At 33.1% G+C, this 22,465-nt stretch overlaps 2 protein-coding genes and 1 pseudogene across 3 annotated transcripts; 2 read left to right on the top strand and 1 right to left on the bottom strand.

Moving 5' to 3' along the window:
- Positions 1-291: 291 nt before the first annotated feature.
- On the bottom strand, positions 292-4,474 carry LOC125818327 (putative disease resistance RPP13-like protein 1). The gene is made up of 2 exons (XM_049497863.1): positions 4,442-4,474; positions 292-4,347 (listed from the first exon to the last, which is right to left on the bottom strand). The coding sequence occupies exon 2, from the start codon at positions 4,336-4,338 to the stop codon at positions 292-294; it is 4,047 nt and encodes a 1,348-aa protein (XP_049353820.1). The 5' UTR covers positions 4,339-4,347; positions 4,442-4,474.
- Positions 4,475-12,821: 8,347 nt separating this feature from the next.
- Positions 12,822-14,212, top strand: LOC125818326 (acyltransferase Pun1-like; annotated as a pseudogene).
- Positions 14,213-15,166: 954 nt separating this feature from the next.
- LOC125817981 (protein disulfide-isomerase 5-1) lies at positions 15,167-21,971 on the top strand. Of its 2 annotated transcripts, none has more exons than XM_049497482.1 (5): positions 15,167-15,375; positions 18,531-18,589; positions 20,119-20,294; positions 21,354-21,459; positions 21,592-21,971. In XM_049497482.1, the coding sequence occupies exons 1-4, from the start codon at positions 15,256-15,258 to the stop codon at positions 21,446-21,448; spliced, it is 450 nt and encodes a 149-aa protein (XP_049353439.1). In that variant the 5' UTR covers positions 15,167-15,255; the 3' UTR covers positions 21,449-21,459; positions 21,592-21,971. The 2 variants fall into 2 exon arrangements, with proteins under 2 accessions (XP_049353439.1, XP_049353440.1); XM_049497483.1 differs by having other exon boundaries at positions 15,174-15,375; positions 21,621-21,664.
- Positions 21,972-22,465: the final 494 nt, after the last annotated feature.

Raw genomic sequence — 22,465 nt, 5'->3', positions numbered from 1 at the left:
AGCAATAGATGATACACGCTGGTCAAAAGGATTTAACAAAGAAAAAGAATTTAACCAAAAATGGAAAGATACTAAGGAAATAGAATAACTTACATCTATCGGAGCACCACTCGTGATAATCATTACAGGTTCTCCCAATCAACATTTATGGTGGAAGTATGAGCAATTTTCGGTGTGGATTGAGCAAAAGACATTCCACACTGCTCGACAAGAAATAAAAAAGAAAAGGAGAAAAATTAGCAAAAAAGTAAAGTAAACAAAAATAACAAGCCTCTGAGGGAAAAGAATAACTTACATCAGTGGGAGCACCATTAGTTTTAAGCATTGCAGGTATTTCCAATCGATCTGTATGATGGGAATTTGAGCAATATTTGGCCAGTATTTCCCCTTGTCAAATTCTAGTAGTGGTGTGAGCAATGGACAGTTGAGAATATTTAGTGTAGAGAGGGAAGAGGGCATCCCTTTTACTGGAAGGGATTGGAGATTACGGCAATATTTGATCTCCAGGTGAGAGAGGGAGGAGGGAAGTGTTGATTTGGAGAGTGATTGGAGATTATCGCAATCATCTATTGTCAGCTGAGAGAGGGAGGAGGGCAGTGCTGATATGGAGAGTGATTGGAGATCAGGGCAATGAGAGATGGTCAGCTGAGAGAGGGAGGAGGGCAGTGTTGATTCAGAGAGTGATTGGAGATTAGGGCAATGAGAGATGGTCAGCTGAGAGAGGGAGGAGGGCAGTGTTGATTCAGAGAGTGATTGGAGATTAGGGCAATCCTCGATGGTCAGCTGAGAGAGGGAGGAGGGCAGTGTTGATTCAGAGAGTGATTGGAGATTACGGCACTTCCAGATGTGAAGACGTATAAGTGAAGTGAGGTGGCAAAGATGTAGTGAATGGAGCTCATCATGGTGACATAAATTTAGCTGAGAAAGAGAGGAGGGAAGCCCACCTTCTTCCAGCAGTGACTGAATTTGAGGTAAATTAGTAATATCTAGAGATTGAAGAGAGGTGAGGCTTTTGAGAACTTGGCTGCTTAATGTTTTCAGATTCTCTATTCTAAGTGTTTGAATAGAGGAAGGCAATTCCCAATGTTGGATCTCTTCGTCACAGCCATCATGTCTGATCTCTAACTTAGTGAGACAGGAGAGTCTCTGTAAACACCACTCCTTTCGGCCGTTCACTAGTTTCTTGCAATGGTGGATCTCAAGGACTTGTAAATTGAAGAGATCTATTTCTGGCAGACACTTGAGCTTCTCACAATACCAAATATGCAAAGACGTCATGGCAGACTCATGGGTTCCAACTGCCACTGAAAGTATTTCAAGATTCTCACAATACCAAATAGTGAGACTTTCAGTTGCAGTAGGAATCAAAAACCTAGCAAGGTTATAGCAAGTATGTACGTCCAAAGAGCGTGCTCTTGGGAGCAACTCAGGTGATATATCATCTATACAAGCACAACTTCGCAGTGTCAATTGCTCGAGAAACATGTTATAATAACCAACTGGCTCCTCCAATTTCAATCTCTGACAATCAGATATCTCTACTGTCTTCAAGGAACTGGGCAGTATGCTAAAAGGTAAGGAGGTAAGAGAGTTACAACAAAAAATAGATAATTCAACAATCTGCTTCATTCCCTCAAATTGGGATCTAAACAGTTGAGCTTCCTCAAAAAGAGGTGTCTCTGAAATACTTAATTTTGTCAGAGAAGAAAGATTTTCAGGCAACTTCCCCATCAACTTCGGACATTGATGAATTGAAAGGTACTTAAGTATAGGGAGCTCCCCACTTCCTAGAATGTGCCATTGCATATCTGTAAATTCAAGCTCCTCAAGAGAGTTAAAAGGCTTTTTGGAGGATGAACTGCCATAGAATTCTTCCGTCACCTCTGTTATTCCATGCATCCCTCTAATGTAAAGGAATTTTAAATAAGGGAGTTGTCCTAGTGCTGGCAGGGAATCACAGTCTTTGCAGTTGCTAAGAGACAATTGTACTAACTTAAGAAACAAAGGATCAGCTAGCCAATTTGAAAAAATTTTCCCTCTATATCCGGTGATTTCGACTTGTTTTATATTTGTGTGTGGGTGTAGCTCATCAAGTATCTCTCTTTCAGTTTGAGAATCGTCGGCGGCAGTACTACTTTCACTCCACTCCAATAATAACTTGTCAACATGATTCTTCTCCCTTATCTTTGCCTTGAGAGCTTCCCTTTTATCAACCACATTTTGCAACTCTAAAACTGATAGAGATCCATACAAGTTATGTACTTCACCCAAATCTTCCATTCTCCAACCACCGCTACCACCTACAAGAAACTTGGCTCCCACTAGGACTTGGAGGCTTTTCAACTTGCTCAGATGTAGCAGCATATTCAAGGAATAAGTGTTGGTTATGTCGAGGTGATGCAAGTTGATCAACTTCTCCATCTGCAGCGGTAACTCCCCAAGATATTGACAAGATGACAGGAGAAGTGTTTCCAAGTTATACAATGCACAAATAGAATCTGGCAACTTTATAATATCTGTCCCAGAAAGGTCCAAAAATCTGAGGAGATTTAATTTGATAAACAAGTCATTTGGCAACTCCTCAATCCTACAATATGACAATGATAATGCCCTTAAGGATGTCAGTCTTGGAAGTATGTTATGCAACACCCTCTTGCTTAGCTTATATGAGTAACTGATATTGGTTGGAAGCAATGTCCTCAGCTGCTCTAATTTGGAGAGTGGTTTCAATTTCTCAAAGTTACCAATGTCGTCAGCGGAATAGGACATGTGCCGACTTTGTTCCAACATATAATCAGATCCTTTGCTCTCTTCCAACCTAATACAAAGTTTTGAAGATGCAGTTTGGGCCAAATCATTGATAAGGTCATGCATTATGAATCTCTCCGGTTGCCATTTAGACTCTGGGACCCTCTCAAACAATGATCTTGATCTCAACTCGTCAAAGTATTCCTCACCTAAACAAAATTGCTTTACAAGACCATTAGCAATCCACAGGTAAATTACTTGGTCTTTGCAGAATTCATAATCTTTGGGATATATTGCACAAAAAGCGAAACATCGCTTCAAATGTGCAGGAAGATCATTATAGCTCAACATCAACGCTGGTAATATACCATTCCAACAACTTTGCTGATACCATATTTCACTATTTAAAATTTTTATCCACTCCTCCACCTCTGATTTTCCACGTAAAGTACCAGCAACTGCCTTTAGAGCTAAAGGCAACCCTTTGCAATTATCTGCAATTTTTTTCCCAACCTCTTCAAGTTCTGGATGTTCCCTATTTTCTAGTGAATGTCTTTTGAATAAAGCCCAAGAGTCTTCACTAGACAGAGTCCCCACAGTGATTGCGCAATGATCAGCACACATCATCTGAGCAACACTCTCCTTATGTGTTGTTACAATGATCTTACTTCCCATAACTCCTTGTACAAAAACATTTCTCAGGTTATCCCACTCATTATAGTCATTATTCCACACATCATCAAGGACAACAAGAAATTTCTTTCCCTTCAGGCTTTCCTTCAGTTTGACCTGTAGCTGATTCAGATTGCCGTCATCCTTCAAGTCAAATGAGCCAATTTCTTGAAGTAACCCTTTCGTTATTCTCAAAGCATCATATGGCTCAGAAACACAATACCAAGCTCTCAAACCAAAATGGTTCTTCACCTTCTCATCATTGTAAACCACTTTCGCTAGTGTTGTCTTACCCAAGCCGCCAATTCCAACAATAGGAACTACAGTCAGGTTTCCTCCACTTTCATCTTCAGACAATAAACGGTCAATCATATCCTTCTTTTCCTTGTGTAAACCAAAGATATCAGATTCATCAACCAAACAAGTTGAAGTTCTAGTTTCTTGTTTAGTCGAACCAAAACGTTCCTGTAAGCCAAGGTCACTAATTTGCTTTTGCAAATTCTGCAATGTTTCAATACTCATTTCCAACTTGTCATTTATTTTAAGAAAAGAATCATCACCCAAGCACAGGTTGCAAAATCTCCAATTTTTCAATAGTGTTTCTGCAAGATTTGGATGCTTACCTTCCACCTTAAGCTTCAATGCTTCATAATTGACTTGTTCAATCAAGTTTTCAGCAGAGTCGATAGCATGTCGAAACTCATTAAGCCACTGGCTCACAAATTGATTTGATGCTTGCTTATTCTCTGCATCACTTAGCACAGCTTGAAGACCAAGCAAAGTCGATTTCAGCTTCTCTAAGAGCTGAACATCATTCTTACGCTTCCGAAACATTTTGAGCAGATCACCCTCAGGAGCAAGCCTATCAAAGAGAACATCAAAAGCTGAAGAGAGAAATGCTCCACCAACTACCTCCATTTCTGAAATCTGCAAAGCAAAACAAGGAGAACACAAAATGATTTTTTAAGAATTTTGACAAGATAAATTTTTCAATCTTCAATTACTAACAACTTTACTTTACCTGTTGAATGGTAAGAGTAATTTCCAAACAAGAATGATCACTGATATCTCTCAATATCTCTCTTTTGCTAGTTCCTATTCATTACCTTCTCAACTGAATAATTGAAGGTACTTAGGGTTGTAGACAGAGGCGGACCCACGCGTTTATGTGAGGATGCATGCACATGCATCCGTCAACTTGATTTACTATGTAAATTTTAACAAATTTATTTTGTTCAATATTTACGTAATAATCCTACTGAATTAAAATATAAGTAGACAATAGTAATTTCGAGCAACACATCTTTCATATATCATACTTGTGTCTATTGTTTTATCAATTAAGGATAAAATAAAACCTAATTATGGTAGAGATTTTGTTAAGATAAAGTAATTCCTATTTAAGACACTTACTAGTCATTTGGTACAATGTCAGAGAAAAAAAAAAGACAAAGACTTTTCACTCTATAAGAAGACAAAGACTTCATCTGATTTATTATTTTCTCAATTCAATAATTCAACCAAGAGAGTAAAGGTTGGTGTAAAAGGGCCCCTCAAAAATAAAAATAAAAGAGTTCAAAATGATAAATTTCTAAACTCATTTTATTTACGGTGCTAAAAGAGACTACCATATCATGAATATGTTAAAGTAACGGTGAATTTGCCTTCGAATAATTTATAGGTCATAAATTCGAACAGTGAAAAATAGATACAACTATTTTTATAAAGTGCTTGAGTTGCATCTTTTTCTCGAAACATACTAACGTGGAATATTTTGTGCATCCAGAGCTACCCTTGCCTTATCAACTGTGTATTGAAGCTCAATGTTTAGTGACAGAGTTCTTTGAAGAAGCTCATTAACATTTCTAATACGTGTTTTTGGAGATAATAATAGGCATGTATAATTATTATAATTTATAGTAATAGTGTGTTAGTAGAAGCAACAAATGTTCATTATTTTAACTCAATAGAATTATTAATATTAAGTAAAGATTCAACAAAATAAATATGTTAGAACTTATATACTTCATCAGACTCGATTTAAGTGTCTTATTTTTCTATTTTGATATGTCTTAAAAAAGAGTATTTCTTTCTATATTCAATTCCTACATTCTACCTTGTAAGTTTAAAACTATAAAATTTGAAAAACTACACACATCTTTAATTTAATTATAAATTTCAAAATTTTCTTTTTATTTTTTAAACTTTGTGCTCAAACAAACTATAATACTTAAATTGAGCAGAGTTAGTGCATCCGTTCTACAACGATGTGCTCTATTCTATAGATTGATTGTTAGGTTAATGTAATGTAGTGGAAAAGGACTAAAGCATAGGACCAAGACAACACAAGTTGTGTCAAAAGTAAATGATAAAACTTAATTGTCATCAATCAATTTATTCCAGAAACCTACCCCTCTTAACTACTCAATCAATATGTATAATTGGTACAATCTACAACTGGCATTCATAGTGGGGCGGTGGGGTGGGGGGATAAATTGAATCAATTCATTACTTTGTCAATTCAATAATTGAAGCAAGAGAAAAATGGTAAATTATTTGGGATGTAGAAAGGGGGGTAGTGGGAAACTCAAAAATAAAAGAGCTTAAAATGATAGATTTCTACGCAGCTCATTATAGTGTTTAAAAGGACATATCATATCATAAATATGTTCACTTAACATTTTTGAAAAGTTCTTTTCTCTTTTTAAAAGAAAAAAAAATAAAAAAATGCATAAGTATCACCCCAACCTATGCCCGAATTCCCAGAGACACACTTATACTATACTAAGGTCCTATTACCCCCTGAACTTATTTTATAAATAATTTTCTACCCCTTTTTAGCCTACGTGGCACTATCCTTGAAAAAATTGTCAACACGCGTTGGGCCCACAAGATAGTGTCACGTAGGCCAAAAAGGGGTAGAAAATTATTTATAACATAAGTTTGGGGGTAATAGGACCTTAGTATAGTATAACTGTGTCTCTGAGATTTCGGGCATAGGTTGGGGGTACTTATGCATTTTCCCAAAAAAAAAACTATCATTCTTGAAAATATTATTATTTAGGAATTTTGAATTTAACAGAATTGGATCCCTTGTTTAAATGATACTTTACATTCTGGTAAATCATCGCACTTTCTTCCTTACATTTTTTTACTTACTAAATTTCTACACAACTCATTTTACTTATACTGATAAAAGGGACTATCTTATCATGAATATGTTGCCATGTAACTTATAGGTAATAGATTTGAGTCGTGAAAAAATATATACTAATTTTTTTATTAAGTACTTGAGGTGCACCCTTTTCTCGGACCATACTAACGTGGAATATTTTGTGCACCAAACTGTCTTTGCCGTGTATTGAAGCTCAATGTTTAGTGACAGAGTTCCTTGAAGAAGCACATTAACATTTATAATACCTGTTTTTGGAGATAATAATAGGTGCATATAATTGCTATAGTAATAATGTGTTAGAAGAAGCTACAAACGTTGAATATTTTAACTCAGTAGAATTTTTAAGTAAAGATTCAACAAAATAAATTGTTCAAACTTCAAACTTATATACTTCTTCGATTTTGATTTAAGTGTTTTACTTTTCTTTTTTAATACGTCTCAAAAAGAGCATTTTTTTTATATTTAATAAGTTCTCTAATTCCTACATTCTACCTTGTAAGTGACCACAAAATTTGAAAAACTACACAATTTTAATTTTATCATAAATTTCAGAAGTCTCTTTTTTATTTTTTAAACTTTGTGCTCAAATAAACAAAAAACTTAAATCGAACGGAGTTAATATATATGTTCTGCAACCATGTGCTCTATTCTATATTTGTTGTTGTGTTATTATAATGTAGTGGAAAAGGACTAAAGCATGGGACCAAGACATAACAAGTTGTGCCAAAAGAAATTGACTAAGTTCAATTGTTATCAATCCAACTTACCTGAGAAACTTACTCCTCTTAGTTATACAACCAAACTTAATAAAAATTAATGGGAGGTAGGAGTGATAATGGAGCGGGCGTGGGGTTCGAATAATTTCTTTAGAAAATATATGGAAACCGGTTACGGGTTATAGAATTGCTAAGTTTAAATTAAACCATCTTATTATAATTAAAAGCATTTTTTTTCTCCTCTCTTTGTACTCGATAGCATGTCCTTTTTTTTTTTAAAAATATATCATTTGGATTAACTAAAAAAATTTGGAATCACGTGTCTTTTCATTTTTTTAATTTAACTTGAAAGACTCCGAGGAAAAAAAAATAGAGACTGAAAAACATGACAAATGATAATAATACAGGGCAGGTTCATGCAAGGTGTGAAAACAACAAATTGTGTTATTTAAAACGAGGTGGGTTGAAATCCTTGCGGATTTACATGAATTTTCCCCACAACCACAATCGTCCCACCCCATTTGCCATCCCTAATGGGAAAAGAGTGGGATTGGGGGGGGGGATCATGATGGTTGGGAAGGAGAGGATTTAATGTTGTTTGGTACGAGATGTTAGAGAAAATACTTAACATATAATAATACATAAATTTTATCATGACAAATTTATATATTACTAATATCTGCATAATTCTAACAAACTACTAAACAACACTTATGTGTAATTTGCAAACAAGAATGATGAGTGATTTCTGTCTCTTTTGCTAGTGGTACAATCTGCAGCAAAACTGTCATTTTTTCTCTTTTTCAAAAGTAAGATTTTTCATTCAAACAAGAACACAATGATAAATTGAAGCAATTCATTACTTTCTCTATTGAATAATTGAAGCCAGAGAGGAACGATACTTATTATGGGTGGGGACTCGAAAATAAAAGAGCTTGAAATGATAAATTTCTACACAACTTATTAGGACGTTAAAAAAGACCTATCATATCACGAATATGTTTACTCTATAATTTTTAAAATATTATTTTTGTTTGTTAAAAGAGAAATCATTCTTGTAGATGAATTTATCAGTATTTTATAATTTTAAATAAGACATTTTTCTCTTTCTTATTCTTACTAGAGATAAGAATAAGACATCTAGTGGTGGAGATTTTTCTAGCAACTATAGGGTATGTTTGATCATTCATTACTATATCTGTATAGTTGGCAATCATAGCAAAAAGGGAAGAGAGATAAATATATCTCTCAACTTTGTGATTTAGAACGAAGATATCTCTCATTAAAAAATGATGCATATATATTCATATCATTTAACAAATAATGTATATTTTTCATTTTCGTTAACATATCTATATTTACTTGATTGAAAAAATTTTTGTAGTACTGAGTTTTTAATTTTAAAAATGTCTCGTGACTTGAGAAAATTATTTCACCCTATATTTACACCTCTAAACCCGATCCAAATGAAAAAAATAGTTTAATTTCTCATCTACTCAATCATAAAATGGATTTGGGTCAAGTCTAAATAGAAGAAGGATTGAGATTTTTTTTTAATTGGATAGGATCTGGGTGGGTAAAAAATTGACGAGGTAATGATTTTAAGCCACATGACATTTGTGAAATTTAAAAAATCAATTTTAAGATATTTTTTAATTCGGTCTGTTAGCGAAAAGGGTAAATATATACACTATTTGTTAGACGATAAGAGTATGTATGCATTATTTGTTAGACGACAAAGATATATATTCACTATTTTTTTAATGAGGAATATGTCTATTCTAAATCGCAAAATTAAGGAGTATATTTTCCCCTTTGCCCTAGATTTTTTTTCTTTCTCTTTTCATATTTTTTTCTTAATTAATGATTTAGAGACATTAATGTTACCTACAAAGTCAAGACAACTCTCGTAAGTCTTCTCCAAAGTATTATCATCATGGTCTCTATCTAGGTCCATGTATAACATTGTCTTCATATTAATTTATTTTTAAAGTATTTATTAAATAACCCATTTTTTAATACTATGGATTAATATAAAGAGGGATAAATTTGTTAAATTATAATGAATTTATGTTTATTTAAATAAGTTCAAGCGTAATATTGTAAATCATAAAGGAGGTGAGTGTTATAGAGCGAAACCTAGAGGAAGGTCTTTGAAATTATCCCATAAAAGAAATATATTTTCTTTTTGAGGTGAGACTTTTCAATGAAGTTCAATTGATTTAATTTCAAAAAGAATAACGAACATCAAATTTATAAAATAATAAATTAAATAATAATTATGTGTTTGTAGCCTCTTATTATATGGTACAATATATAGATATTATGGTTCGGGTTGAAAGTTATTGTTAATATTTTTGTTGAACTTATATAATTTGCTCTAAATTCACCTTTAACTATAAGTAAGGACAGTCCATAACCTATTTGAGTCATAAAAAGATAAAATTAACATAAATAAGTCAGATTTTTAGGATGTAACTAAAATATGCTCAGTGTAGTTTTTTTTTCGTTTTATCAAAAATTTAAACGGCACGCCTAAATTTTAACATAAAATGGAAAGTTTTCTTACCCTTTATAAAACAAAGCTTTATCTGTCACTTTATAAAGTGGAGTTTTTCTTACACTTTATAAAGTGTAATTTTTTCTTCCACGATAAAATATTACTCTTTTCACTTCTTCCTCAAATTTCATAACCCTGCACTGATCCTCAATCTGACTACCCAACAGTCGACACCACATTAAAAATTTGAAGGTTTTATTTTGAAGATTTTCGAAAGATTGACGGGTCATAGCACAACCTGACCACCCAACAATCTACCCCACAATTTTTTTAACTAAAATTAGAAATTTATTTCTTTTCATCTTTTATTCATTGATTCAAGATTAATATACAAATTAGTGGAAGATTTGAAAGATATTATTGATGTTCTAGTTTATTCAAAATTTCGTTTATAAATAATTAAAAGTCATAAACAAGATTTTTCTCTTAGAATAAGTGCTAAGATAAACATTGAACATTGTTTTTTCTTTATTTTTCTTTTAGATTAGTGCTTAGATGAATCTTATTTTATCATTTTTTTAATGAAGGAAAAAGAACAAAGAGTTCTCAAAGAAACTTTTTAGACATATACATATACACACATTAATTATGTGTTGTGCATATTCATAATCCTCTTAGACAAATTATATATTAAATTTAGAATGTTTTTTTCTTGTCAAAATAAAAATGAAACATGAAATGAGAAGTAAAAAGATCAGAAAAATTAAGAAATGAAGAAACTATCAAAGAGACAGAAAAATACTACAACTAAAATTTCTACCATATCTAATAAGCATTAGGGATTTTACTTTAGTATTCTCTTTACCATGATATATCTTTAGATTAAAACTATGTATTGTATTTTCCTATTTTAGAAACTAAAAAATTCAATATTTTTTTAATGAAGATTTTGAGTTAGTTTTTTTTTATGAAGAGAAACTTCCACTTTATAAAGTTTAAGAAAAACTTCTGTTTTATGTTATAAAATTTAGACGTTAATAGATTAACGTATGTGTTTAAATTTTTCATCAAATAAAAAAAAGAAAAAGTTACACTAAACCTATTTTAGTTGTATCTTAAAAATATGATTTATTTATGTTAATTTTATCTTTCTATGACTCAAATAGATTCTCGACGAGTTAGAACTTCTCTGGTCGTAGTGACATAAAATCATAGAGTGTATTTTTTACAAATATATTATAGTAGTTGTTGTTTTCATTTTCTTCAAGAAATTGTCAGCTATTTATTCCAATAAGCAAATCTGTGTTCAACACTTCATTATAATTAATTATTACAATTATGTCAAAGACCAAATTGCCATGCAGAAAATAATTGCTTTAAGTGTAAGAATTTTACACAAAAAAGTTGACTGCCGTTTTTAAAAAAATAAAAGGTTAATATTATTTTTGAAAAAGTGAAGTCAAAAAATATTTTTTTTTATTTTTTAGGTGAAACTTTTTAATAAAGTTCAAATTAGTCGAATTTCGAATGGATGACGAACATTAAATTTATAAAATTCAAAAATAAATAAAAACTTGAGATTGCCAAATTGGGTCCCGCCCTTTACCTTGAAATTTTAAGAGCTAGTATAGCAATCCAAAGTTGACTATTTATTTTTATTAATAAAAAATATCTTTTTAAAAAAATAGAGTAAAATAAATAAAGAAAAGATAATGAAAAAAATCATATAAAGAAAGTTGACCATTGATTATCCCATTATATATGTTCTTTATAATTGAGACAACACTATAATAGTAATTTGATTTGTGGGACTTATTAGAATTTAAGTTTGATATACTGTCTATATATAACTTCTTTTATTATATTATTATGAATTTTATTTTTAATAATACATAACGTTTAATACTAATTAAATTTGATATTATAATCTAAAAACTAAAAGAGTAACATGTTGGCACCGATTAAATTAACACAATGATATAAAAAAAAATTAACACTGAAAGAAATTATTTTTCGAATGAGTTTAAATTATATACACGTTGAATACGAAAAAATAATTTTAAAAAATAAGTTACACCATAAAGTTAGCATGAATCATGATACGTAATTATGTACTAAGACCAGATATCAGTTGTTCAATATTTTACATTCATCATATCAAAGAAGTTTGACTTTCTTGCTGTTTTTTTAATTTAAAATAATATTATCACAGTGCAAAGTTGGAAAAAAAAAATATGGGCAAAAAAAAAAAGATATTGTTTTAGGAGTTTGCAATGTTATGTGTGCCCTGCTCATGTATTTATTCCATTATTTTAAAAATAATTAATAATCGATGTTGTGGTGATAAAACTAGTTTATGAAAATTTTGTTCGTTTAATACGTTTAAGTATTAATTTGTCCATTATTAATCTAGTTTATCTTGATTTGTTAGCTCGTTTAAGAGTTTGAAATAATTTGAGTTAAGTATGTAACCTAAATTGACTAATGATAAATCTTGTCAAAAATTCAAATAAAAAATATTTTTTTATTATTTGATATATCATGTAAAGCTATAATAAAGAACAATTTATTTACTTAGCTTTTCTATGAGTATACAAGCAAATTAAGAAAATAAAAAATTATTAAGAGTTGAACGAGTTGGGATATGATTCATATTTTTAACCCATATTCAATATAGTTTGACAATATTTATTTTGATTCATCTAAATTTAGCTCGATCACATCACGCCGATATTATATCTTGATAAAGCTGATTGAGATCTTTGACATTGCTAGAACAGTTCCAAATGGTGCTCTTTGACTAAATAAATAACATAAGAGTTATATTATATAGTATATGGCAATCCAAATTTGACCAATCATTCCAAAGTGAGAAAAAAAATTGTTTATACTTTTTTGGCTAGTATTTAAATGCTGTGTTCCAATGTATCTATATATAGTAACAAAATACTTAGAAGAAAAATTCATTAGTGTGAGATTTTAATTTTGCATTTAAAAGAAATAATTAAAAATGTCTAGTTTTTCAAGATTGCTATCAACAATCTCCAAGAAAGTTGTGAAACCTTTTTCTCCCACTCCAACTCAAAGAATTCACAAACTTTCACTTCTTGATCAATGTATGGGTAATTTTTATATGCCCCTTGTTTTATTTTACCCAAAACACCAACTAGAACAAGGTCCAAAACAACTCTCTAAACTTCTAGAAAACTCATTTTCAAAAGCATTGACTTATCATCAACCATGGGTTGGAGGTTTAAGAGATAATGCCACTATTCACTGTGATGACACTGAGGCTGAGTTCTTTGAAGTTGAAGTTAATTGTCCAATGGATCAAGTCGTTCATCGCCCAGACTTAACATTTCCTCCAGGGTTATCCTGGAAGAATGTTCCTCATGCAAATGATGGTGGCCGATTGAGCGTAGCTCAACTTAGCCACTTTGATTGTGGAGGAATGGCAATAAGTGTGTGTATGTCACATAAGGTGGGTGATGCGCGTAGTGCCTTCTCCTTTTTGAAGGATTGGGCTACATTAACCCGAGAACATCCAAATGGTGAATTATCATGTCCTTCGTATTATGTTCAGGACTCATTAATGCCATCTCTACCCGATGGCCCACTAAGTTTCCCGTTGTGGTTGAGCCAAATGCAAAAGAAAGTGTCGAATTTGAAAAGAGGTTTTTTTTATCTAAATCCAATATAAGAGCTCTCAAAGCAATGATCGTTGATGATCCATCATCAATAGTGCAAAATCCAACAACTACTGAGGTTGTTAGTGTAATTGTTTACAAATGTGCAGCAATTGCTGGTGCAAACATATCAAATGGTAATGATTCTTCGTCTCAAATGATTTTAGTATCTGATTTACGAAAAACAATTCCACCTTCAATAAAATCAACATCCACAATCGGGAACATTCTCACCGCCTTCTCTACACCAATATATAACCTAGAAGACCTTAGGTTACCAAAATTAGTAGCCGATATAAGAAAGTCCAAACACGAGCTTTCCACCAGAGACAATTTCAAAGAAAACAAATGGGTATCAGAGATGCTTGAATACGCAAATAAAATAAATACAGGAACAAAGGATGATCAATCGTATCGTCAGAAGAGTTCATGTCACGATGTGTATCGATGTAGTAGTGTATGTAACATTCCATTCCAAGAATTGGATTTTGGATGGGGGAGACCTACAAGAGCAAGCATAGCAATTACACCATTTAGCAATATGATTTATTTGATGAATACACAAGATCAAAATAAAGGAATTGAAGTGTTTATTAACTTGAATCAACAACAAATGTCCATTTTTGAACAAGACAAGGAATTTCTACAATTTGCTAGTCCTGTTGGTGATAATGTTCATGAGGACAAAGAGAAATATTGCATGGAAGCTTTCTAAATTATTCCTACATGTGCATTCATGTCACAAGGAGCTTATAATTCAACAAGACTATAAATTTTCATTAATTTCTATTTTATGGTATGTTTGTTATTTCATGTAAAACCTCTTTGAATTTATCTACCTTAAAAAAATTTAAAGGTTGAATTGTTTTGGGGAAAAAATTTATTCACGTGAACTTTAGTCATATATGTCTTATATTTCTTTAAGAATTTCGAATGTCATTCATTTGACCACAAAGTTCACACAAAAATTCCTTGAATGACTGAAGTTCATATATAAGATTTTTACCACTTCAGACTCATATTTAATAGTAGTAAACTTGTAAATTCTTATACATTGCGAATATAATTTAAATGATGGTTCAAAAATAGACTACCTATCACCCTCTTTAATAACCTTTGTAGTGACACAACAATGTCAAAAGAAAATTATATTGTTATACACTATAAAATATGTTAGTCAACCTTATATTAATAATATTTCTTGTATCTTAAAAAAGGCTTTTTTCCATTCAAATAACTCGTCAGATTCATCGTTTACTTTTCCTAAACGACATGCATATATTATATATTTGTAGGTGAACACTATTTACTTTAGTTTTTCAAGAAGAAAAAGCGAATAGGTGACGTTTTACCGTGAAAACACGTTTGCTCATAAAATTTTAAAATAATTCAAAAACAATCTAAAATATTTTCTCACGAAAATTAAAAAAACAACTCTAATTTATTTCGTGGTCATTTGCACATATCAATTTTCACTCATAATACAATTTTTTTTTAAATATCAGAATGAAACATGACCAAACGCCACCAAATAATGGGACCAAACTTCAAATTGAAGTTCACCCACAAAAGAAACATTATAAGACAAAATGGTCCATAAACTTTTAGAAATATCCCCAAACACCCTTTATCTTTCACTCTCTCTCCCTTTCCTCCTTTTCAAAATTTCCCCATCGTCTTCAAAATTCGATTCAGGCATCCAAATCTCGTTCAAATTCAGAGCAATTTTCAGTAAAAAAAATCAAAATCTGGGCTGCAATGAAACGCTATATGAACCCATTTTCCTGTATCTTATTGTGTTGCATCTTTTTGTTGAGTTCGATATACATCGCTAAAGCTGAAGTTATTACCCTCACAGGCGATACGTTCAATGATAAGGTAATAAAACTTATTTTTGTTGCTTTTGTGTTGCTCGAACTCTTCAAAAATACTGTCGCACCCGTGTCGGATTCTGCAAAATATACTAATTTTGGTGGATTGATACGCACTTGTGGACATTTTTGAAGAGTTTGAGCAATATAGAGTTTAGTTTGTTGTTTTTTAGATCAGAGATTAGTTTTGCCTTGTAGAAGATTACTAGGGTTTATACGATCTGTAACATGTACGTGTTTTGACTTTTTGTGTAATTGTTGCTCTTATTATGCTGTTGTTGTGTCATTTGAGATGATATTTTGTTAGTGGTTGAGTGATGATGTCTAAATTTGATCTGGGTGTCTGTTGGTTTGGTGTGTGTCGGATCGTTCGAAAGTAGTACATTTTTAATGGTTATGATACGGGTGCAACAACATTTTTTGTTTGATGATTTTTCAAGTAATTATTGTTCCTATTTTGCTGTTTTGTTTTTTAAAAGATAAGTATTTCATTAGTTATTGAGTGATGATGTCTAAATTTGATCTGGGTGTCTGTTAATTTGATTGTTTGTTCGACTTTTGTTTTGTTTGTCAATGTAAGAAATGAGTGTTTCCATATTTGATATTGCTTGAACTCTTCAAAAAAATGTCGACGAGTGTGTGTCTCAGTGTCTGTTTGTCCGGAAGTAGTACATTTTTTGCGGATATGATATGTGTGCAGCAACATATTTAAAGAGTTTGAGCATCATAGTCCATATTGGAACATGTTATGTGTCATTTTGGGTTGGAATTGCATGAGATGCAAGTGTCCTTACAATGCTCCTAATTGTTTCACAGATTTATTTTTCTGTGTAATGTGATTAGGAGATTGTAACAACATCTACGCCTCAATACCAAGCTAGTTGGGGTCAGCTGTATTCACTTAATATAAATGGTTTGTCTAGTCGATAAAATTTCATTACTCTGTACTTAAGGATTATCTCTCTAATATACTAAGAGTTTAGTATGCACTGGAGCATGTTTGACACAACTGTTTTAAAGTAGGGGATAAGCATTAAGGGATTGTTTGATGATGTATAAGCATTATAATACCTGCATAAAAACCAACATTAAATTATGGCCAAATACACGCACACACACACAACTTGTTTAATACTTCCATTTTGACACTTGAACTACAATTAGCATCTATTAAATACTTTATGTTGTAGAAAAATGTAACTTTTAAATGCAACTTTGATAATTCTAAATTATGTGTGGTGCATGACTATCATGCACGTGGCATGGCAAACAAGGCCAATTAGAAAGACATGTCAACAAAGGAAACAAAAGAAGAAAAATCAGTCATCCCCAATCCCTTGTCGTCCCTTACCTGCCATTGTCCCAAACCCATCGCCAGCCAAACCCCCCATTGTCTGATACCAACCACCTCGTAGCGCAAATAATATCCATTAAGCTGAACTCTAGCTGCTATAGATTGAGAAACCAAGCTGTTAAAAAAGTTGTTTAGTGCTTGTGAGTGAACCCCAGATGGGTCTTAGAATTTCTAGTTAGCAAAACCACAAAGTTTGTGAGTTCAGAGGATGATTCAATAATGGTGAATGAAACTAGAAATAGAAAAAAGGATGGAGAATGGTTTGGAAATTTAGATGGACCAATTTCAGGATTTGAATATAGAATAACCTAAGTTGCTCGGACTCTACACTTTCGGTGCCACACCCATGTCGACATGACGTGGGTGTGGGATCCATACCCGATCTGGTCAACCGGTATTGGATGCTTTGACCAAATTCGAGGGAGAAATTTTGGATAGATTCAATGATTTCTGTAATCAAAATAAAACCTAAGGTGAAATTGAAGAAAATGAAATATCTTGTATATATAAATTTCTATTGTCACTCCCTTTCTTTGTATCTCCATCCAAGATTCTCCTCTTGATCATTCTTTTCTTCTCGAATTTTCTACATAATATCTCATAATTTAGGTTTATAACTCTATTTTTAGCCGAATTGTGGTACCCGTATCCGCACATGGATCCATATCCCCGAATCTTATATTTAGATCATAGAGGATCTGACCTCTAGATCCACACCCGAGTCCAAGCAAGTTAGAGAATAACCATGAGATGCTTTCTTGGAAGAATTTGACGTCTGCAGGTGGGGTTAGAGTTTTTTTATGGTTTCTAGAGCATTTAATTGGCTGAGAACAAAGAAGAAAGTGAATTATTAGACATTTTGTAAAGAAAGGAAATTTCTGTAGGGGCTTTCTTCTGGTTATGGTGGCGGGATGGAAGAGGAATGTGGTTGATGGTGGTGAGCGAGAGAGTAGGAGGAAAATGAAAGAAAAAAGTTGTTCCACTTACACTAAAAATAAGTGTAATTGTGTCTAATGGGCACATTTTGGCTCGAGTTCAAGTGTTCAGTAGATACTACTCCCCGTTCAGGTGTCAAAATGAAAGTGTCGAACAAGTTTAGGAGGTGCTTATGTACTTGGCCTTAAATTATACACCATTTGGTTGCTTATTTCTTAATAGTTATACCATATTTGGTTGCTTTATTCTATGTTGCCATAAATAATACATGTATAAGTTATGAATTTTGTTTTATGCAGATAAAATGTGGAATAAGAATACATGCATTGAAACAACTAAAAAGACGAAAAAGCTCTCAAGTTTTCTCAAGTATACCAAAAAAAATTTGGCTGATGACTGATTTGATAACAAAATGATTGTCTAAACATTCAGAACTACTTCAATTACACATTGCATAGTTTAGAAGTAAATAAACTTATCTTATTTTAAAAGTAAACACATACTTCAAATTACGCATTGCATAGTTGAAACAAATCAAACATACAACAAAAATATTCTCCACAGTAGTACCCATATCCTTGCATTACCATCCCTACCTACTAATCTCTGCACTACCAACTTCTGCATAATTTGTTTTTGAACCTAATGACCCCCCAAGTATTGAGACCAATTTAATAGATAAGCAGTTTACGTGTTAAGTAAAATATTTAAGTTCTCTTTATGTTTTTTGATGATTTGTTTTACCATCAATTAGTGATCAACATTGAAACAAATAGTAGTTGCAGTATTGAGTTCGCTGGTGTTTTTTTTTTTTGCAATTCTTTGAATGGCTCCTATACCATACTCATGTTGTTCTTTTGTGTTTCATTTAGATAAGCGAGAAGGACACGGCATGGTTTGTCAAATTTTGTGTTCCGTGGTGTAAGCACTGGTAAGTCTTTTAAAACTAGCCTGCTCTAGTATGTCGTCTTGTCCTTCAGATGAAATGGTGGGTTTGTCTGGGATATACAGGGATGACTAAATTATCAAATGTCAGCAGCATCTGCTTCCTAGTAAAATCATGAATTGGTAGTAATCTGTTATAACCATTTGGAAACTATGCTGAAATGTTTGTCTTCTGAAAAGACAAGTGCAGCTTAGTGTTTATTGCTACATAAGTCTACTATCAGTATCTAAATGATAACCAATTAGGGCAAAAATCTTTGAAAGGGATGCTTGTAACATGGTTCGAAGCCATTGTTACCGTCTCCGTGTTAAGCAGCATCGAACATTCTTCTGTTAGCAATGCACGTGAAGAATCCTCTTGGTCAAATGCAGGAAAGTCTAAAGCACGTTTTATATACATGCTAATTACCATTATTAGCATATTGCACACTTTCTTCTTTTTGTCAACTCGATTTGGATCACTATGGAGCCAAGGAAGGTGTTTCTTTCACATAGTCAACTACTAGGAGGGGTGATTTTGATGGTGGAAAACCCAAACCTTAGGAAACATAAAGTTGTTTGCATTAGTTGGTGTTACCTATACAAGGAAGCAGGGGAGGATGTGGATCATCTTCTGCTACATTGTAGTCAATGGAGAACTATCCTCCTCCCTAATTAAAAGCTTTTCATAGGAGGCCTTCACAGAGAAAACTTTGTTATTATTATTGTTTTTTGATAGGTAAGGTAGAAAACTTTGTTATTCCCCAACTCCCAACTCAAAGCCTCAAGTCTACCAGCTGGCTCACCACACTTATGAAGTAAAGCAAGCAATCTTTAAAACTCATTCATCTCCCAATCTTGGAAATCCCTCCTGTAACTCAAGTCTCAAAACGTCCTTCCCCCTTAGATTTCCCCTGATTTGCCGGACAGATAAGTCCCTTTGGCATGAAACTCTATGCATATATGGGAACTCATCCTCTAACACAAGTCCAATGCCAATGTCATGGTTTCTAGTGGCAATACATCGTGAACCCATGTATATATCATCTGCTAATACACAGCCAAAAGTCCCCCACACCACTTATGGCTCCAAAAATTTACTCTTCTCCCATCTCCAACTCTAAAGAAATGTTACCATAAAAAATTTTCCACCCCTTCATAATATTCCTCCACACTCCTCACTTAAACGGCATAGTGACATCATTTGTTCTCCACATATGAGTTCTATATCCCACTTGATCCATGAAGGCTTTTATTGAACTTCCAAATTTAAATTCCTAAAGGTGCATTGATGCTCTGAACAACTTGTAGTGCATGAATGTGGCTTGCCTCTTCACTGCAAGGTCAGGCATATTGCCAATAAGTAGATAAAGTCGTTATATCATTAAGTGAGTGATATAATTAATGGAAAGGATGATGACTGTTTTACTTCTGATTTTTATTCATATACATCAGAATTTTAGTCATTGATATGTTCATTGCTGTATTTTCCTCGCATGAGTCTTCTGTTTTGCTAATTCTGAAACCTTTTTTCAGCAAGAACCTGGGAACACTTTGGGATGATTTGGGGAAAACAATGGAAGGGGAGGATGAGATAGAGGTGGGACAAGTTGATTGTGGTACAGATAAACCAGTGTGTAACAAAGTTGATATCCATTCATACCCCACATTCAAAATCTTCTACAATGGAGAAGAAGTCGCAAAGTACCAAGGTAGAAGGTTTTTCTTTGAAATTTATCTTAACTATCTCATAGTCGATTTAAAATATCCTTTTTCTTGTTTCAAATTACAAGGATACGTAATTTGGATTTGTTTTTCTACTCAACCAATCTGTATCTGCTTTTCTGAATTGTCCTGTGATTATATCAGTTTGTGTAGAAGATAATATTGAAGTTAGTGCAACAATATAAGCGTTACATATCATGCTTTAAATTTATTTTTGTTTTTTTAAGTGAAGTGAATTCTTGAACAAGATAATAGTGTAAGCCTGTGTCGAACATATTTGGGACATCTAAAACTGGAAAGTTTATCATATGAATTTGGTGGAGGCAGGTTTTAGCCATTTCTTGCTGAGTGCAAGGAGTGTTTAGTTATCAAACATATTTGGACATCTAGTAATGGAGCTTGTGGGCCATGTCAACTTACTCTTAGGACGCCTGTGATGAGATTATGAAGCTGAATGTTTTGCTGTAAGGTCAGCCACATGAAGAATACTAAAAGAAAGTGGATAAGTAGCTGAAATGTTTGGTTATATAGCAGCCACATTTAGTGATTTATGTGTCTAGAGTGATGTTTTTTAAAGGAAAGTTGATCAGATTTTTGTAGATAATAATTGATGTGTGATCTAAGTCTGTAACTTCATAGCGTTTTACTCTTGCATTTCTTTCAAACTGTTCTGAATACCGATTTTCTTAAACCGAGGGTCTATCATAAGCAACCTCTCTACCCCACAAAGGTAGGGGTAAGGTCTGCTTACACCCCACATGCCCACCTTCCCCAGACCCTACTTGTGGGATTTTACTGAGTATGTTGTTGTATAGGTCCGTAATTGAACATTTTAAGTCGGTTGTTTAGCTTCTATTCATGCTAAAATTCAAGGTACCGTGTCATCTTTCACTATTTTATTTAGGTGTTAGCTCGCAGCTCGCCGTTTATGTGCTTGTGTCACCAAGTTTTGAATTTATAGGATGTAATAAGCTGGTCTCACCACTGCAGTGCCCATTAAACTTTTATTTGACTGGGAATCCTGTATTTTACATCTGTTGCTGTAGGACCGAGGGATATTGAATCGCTGAAAGTTTTTGCGCTAGAAGAAGCAGAGAAAGCAGCAACAAAAGCTGAAGCAGATGATGATAAAGAGTTATAACTTACTGTCAGGTAAACTCTAAATGCCTCCGAGTTTTGCATTTCGATCTAAAATCATTTCATACAAAGTTGAAAACCACTGCATTCATCCCTTTTTGGTCCAAATCCCCAAGTGTCCACTGAAATGTGGTTTGACAATGACAGGTAACAGGTACATTTTTGCTATGTTTCAGGGGAGGGAGTGTTTCCTAAGCAAAATACTGAGAAGATTAGAAGAACGGATGAAGACTACCACCATCTTCTTTTACAGTGACACTGTACTGGTGATGGCTTCTTTTCTCCTAGTTTTCTTGTCTAAGATTTTGTTGAATCCGAGTAGGCTGACATTGGCAAACGATGAAGGAGTTGATTTCTTAAATGATTAATGTAAAACTCCGAAGATACTCGAAAGGAGAAGAGGATAACAGAGATGTTAGATATGAAATTTGTTACTACTATTCTTTTTGGCTAAGAGTAAAGATGTCATATTTAGCTAATGCAGCTGTAATGACAAGACCAAAAAATATAATGCTTGCAAATATTTTGAAATTTCATGGGTCCCTGATCGTTATGCTTTTTCAAAAGGAATTTCGCTAGCTTAGGATCATTATAATTATGATCGTTGTTCATCGAGTTTCCTGTTGCTAAATCACCAACTTCTTTGACCTTCCGGCACGGGGGCAGGAGTTGTCCTCCTTGCTGTTGTTAAGGTCTGCGTACACTCTACCCTCCCCGGACCCCACCTAGTGGGATTTCATTGGGTATGTTGTTGTTGTTGTTGTTGTTACCGTATTAGCATTTTGGAATTAAACTGTAAATTAAATTCCACAACGTTTGTAAATACTGTTTTTCAGTTCTTGTAATCGAAAAATAGATATATTGTTATAGGGTTTGAATTTTCATAGGTGAAACTTCAGAATATTATCATTAAATTTCATTTGTAAAATTAAACTATCGCGATACTGCTTATTTTTCAAAGACGAGATCGAAAAGTAGTCAATGAATGCTATTCCGGATCAATATGGGAGCAAAATGTGCA

Source organism: Solanum verrucosum, unplaced genomic scaffold, assembly GCF_900185275.1.
Source record: "Solanum verrucosum unplaced genomic scaffold, falcon-dt-bn FXZP01000253.1, whole genome shotgun sequence".
Lineage (NCBI taxonomy): Eukaryota > Viridiplantae > Streptophyta > Magnoliopsida > Solanales > Solanaceae > Solanum > Solanum verrucosum.
This window is presented reverse-complemented; position numbering and strand designations above follow the sequence as displayed.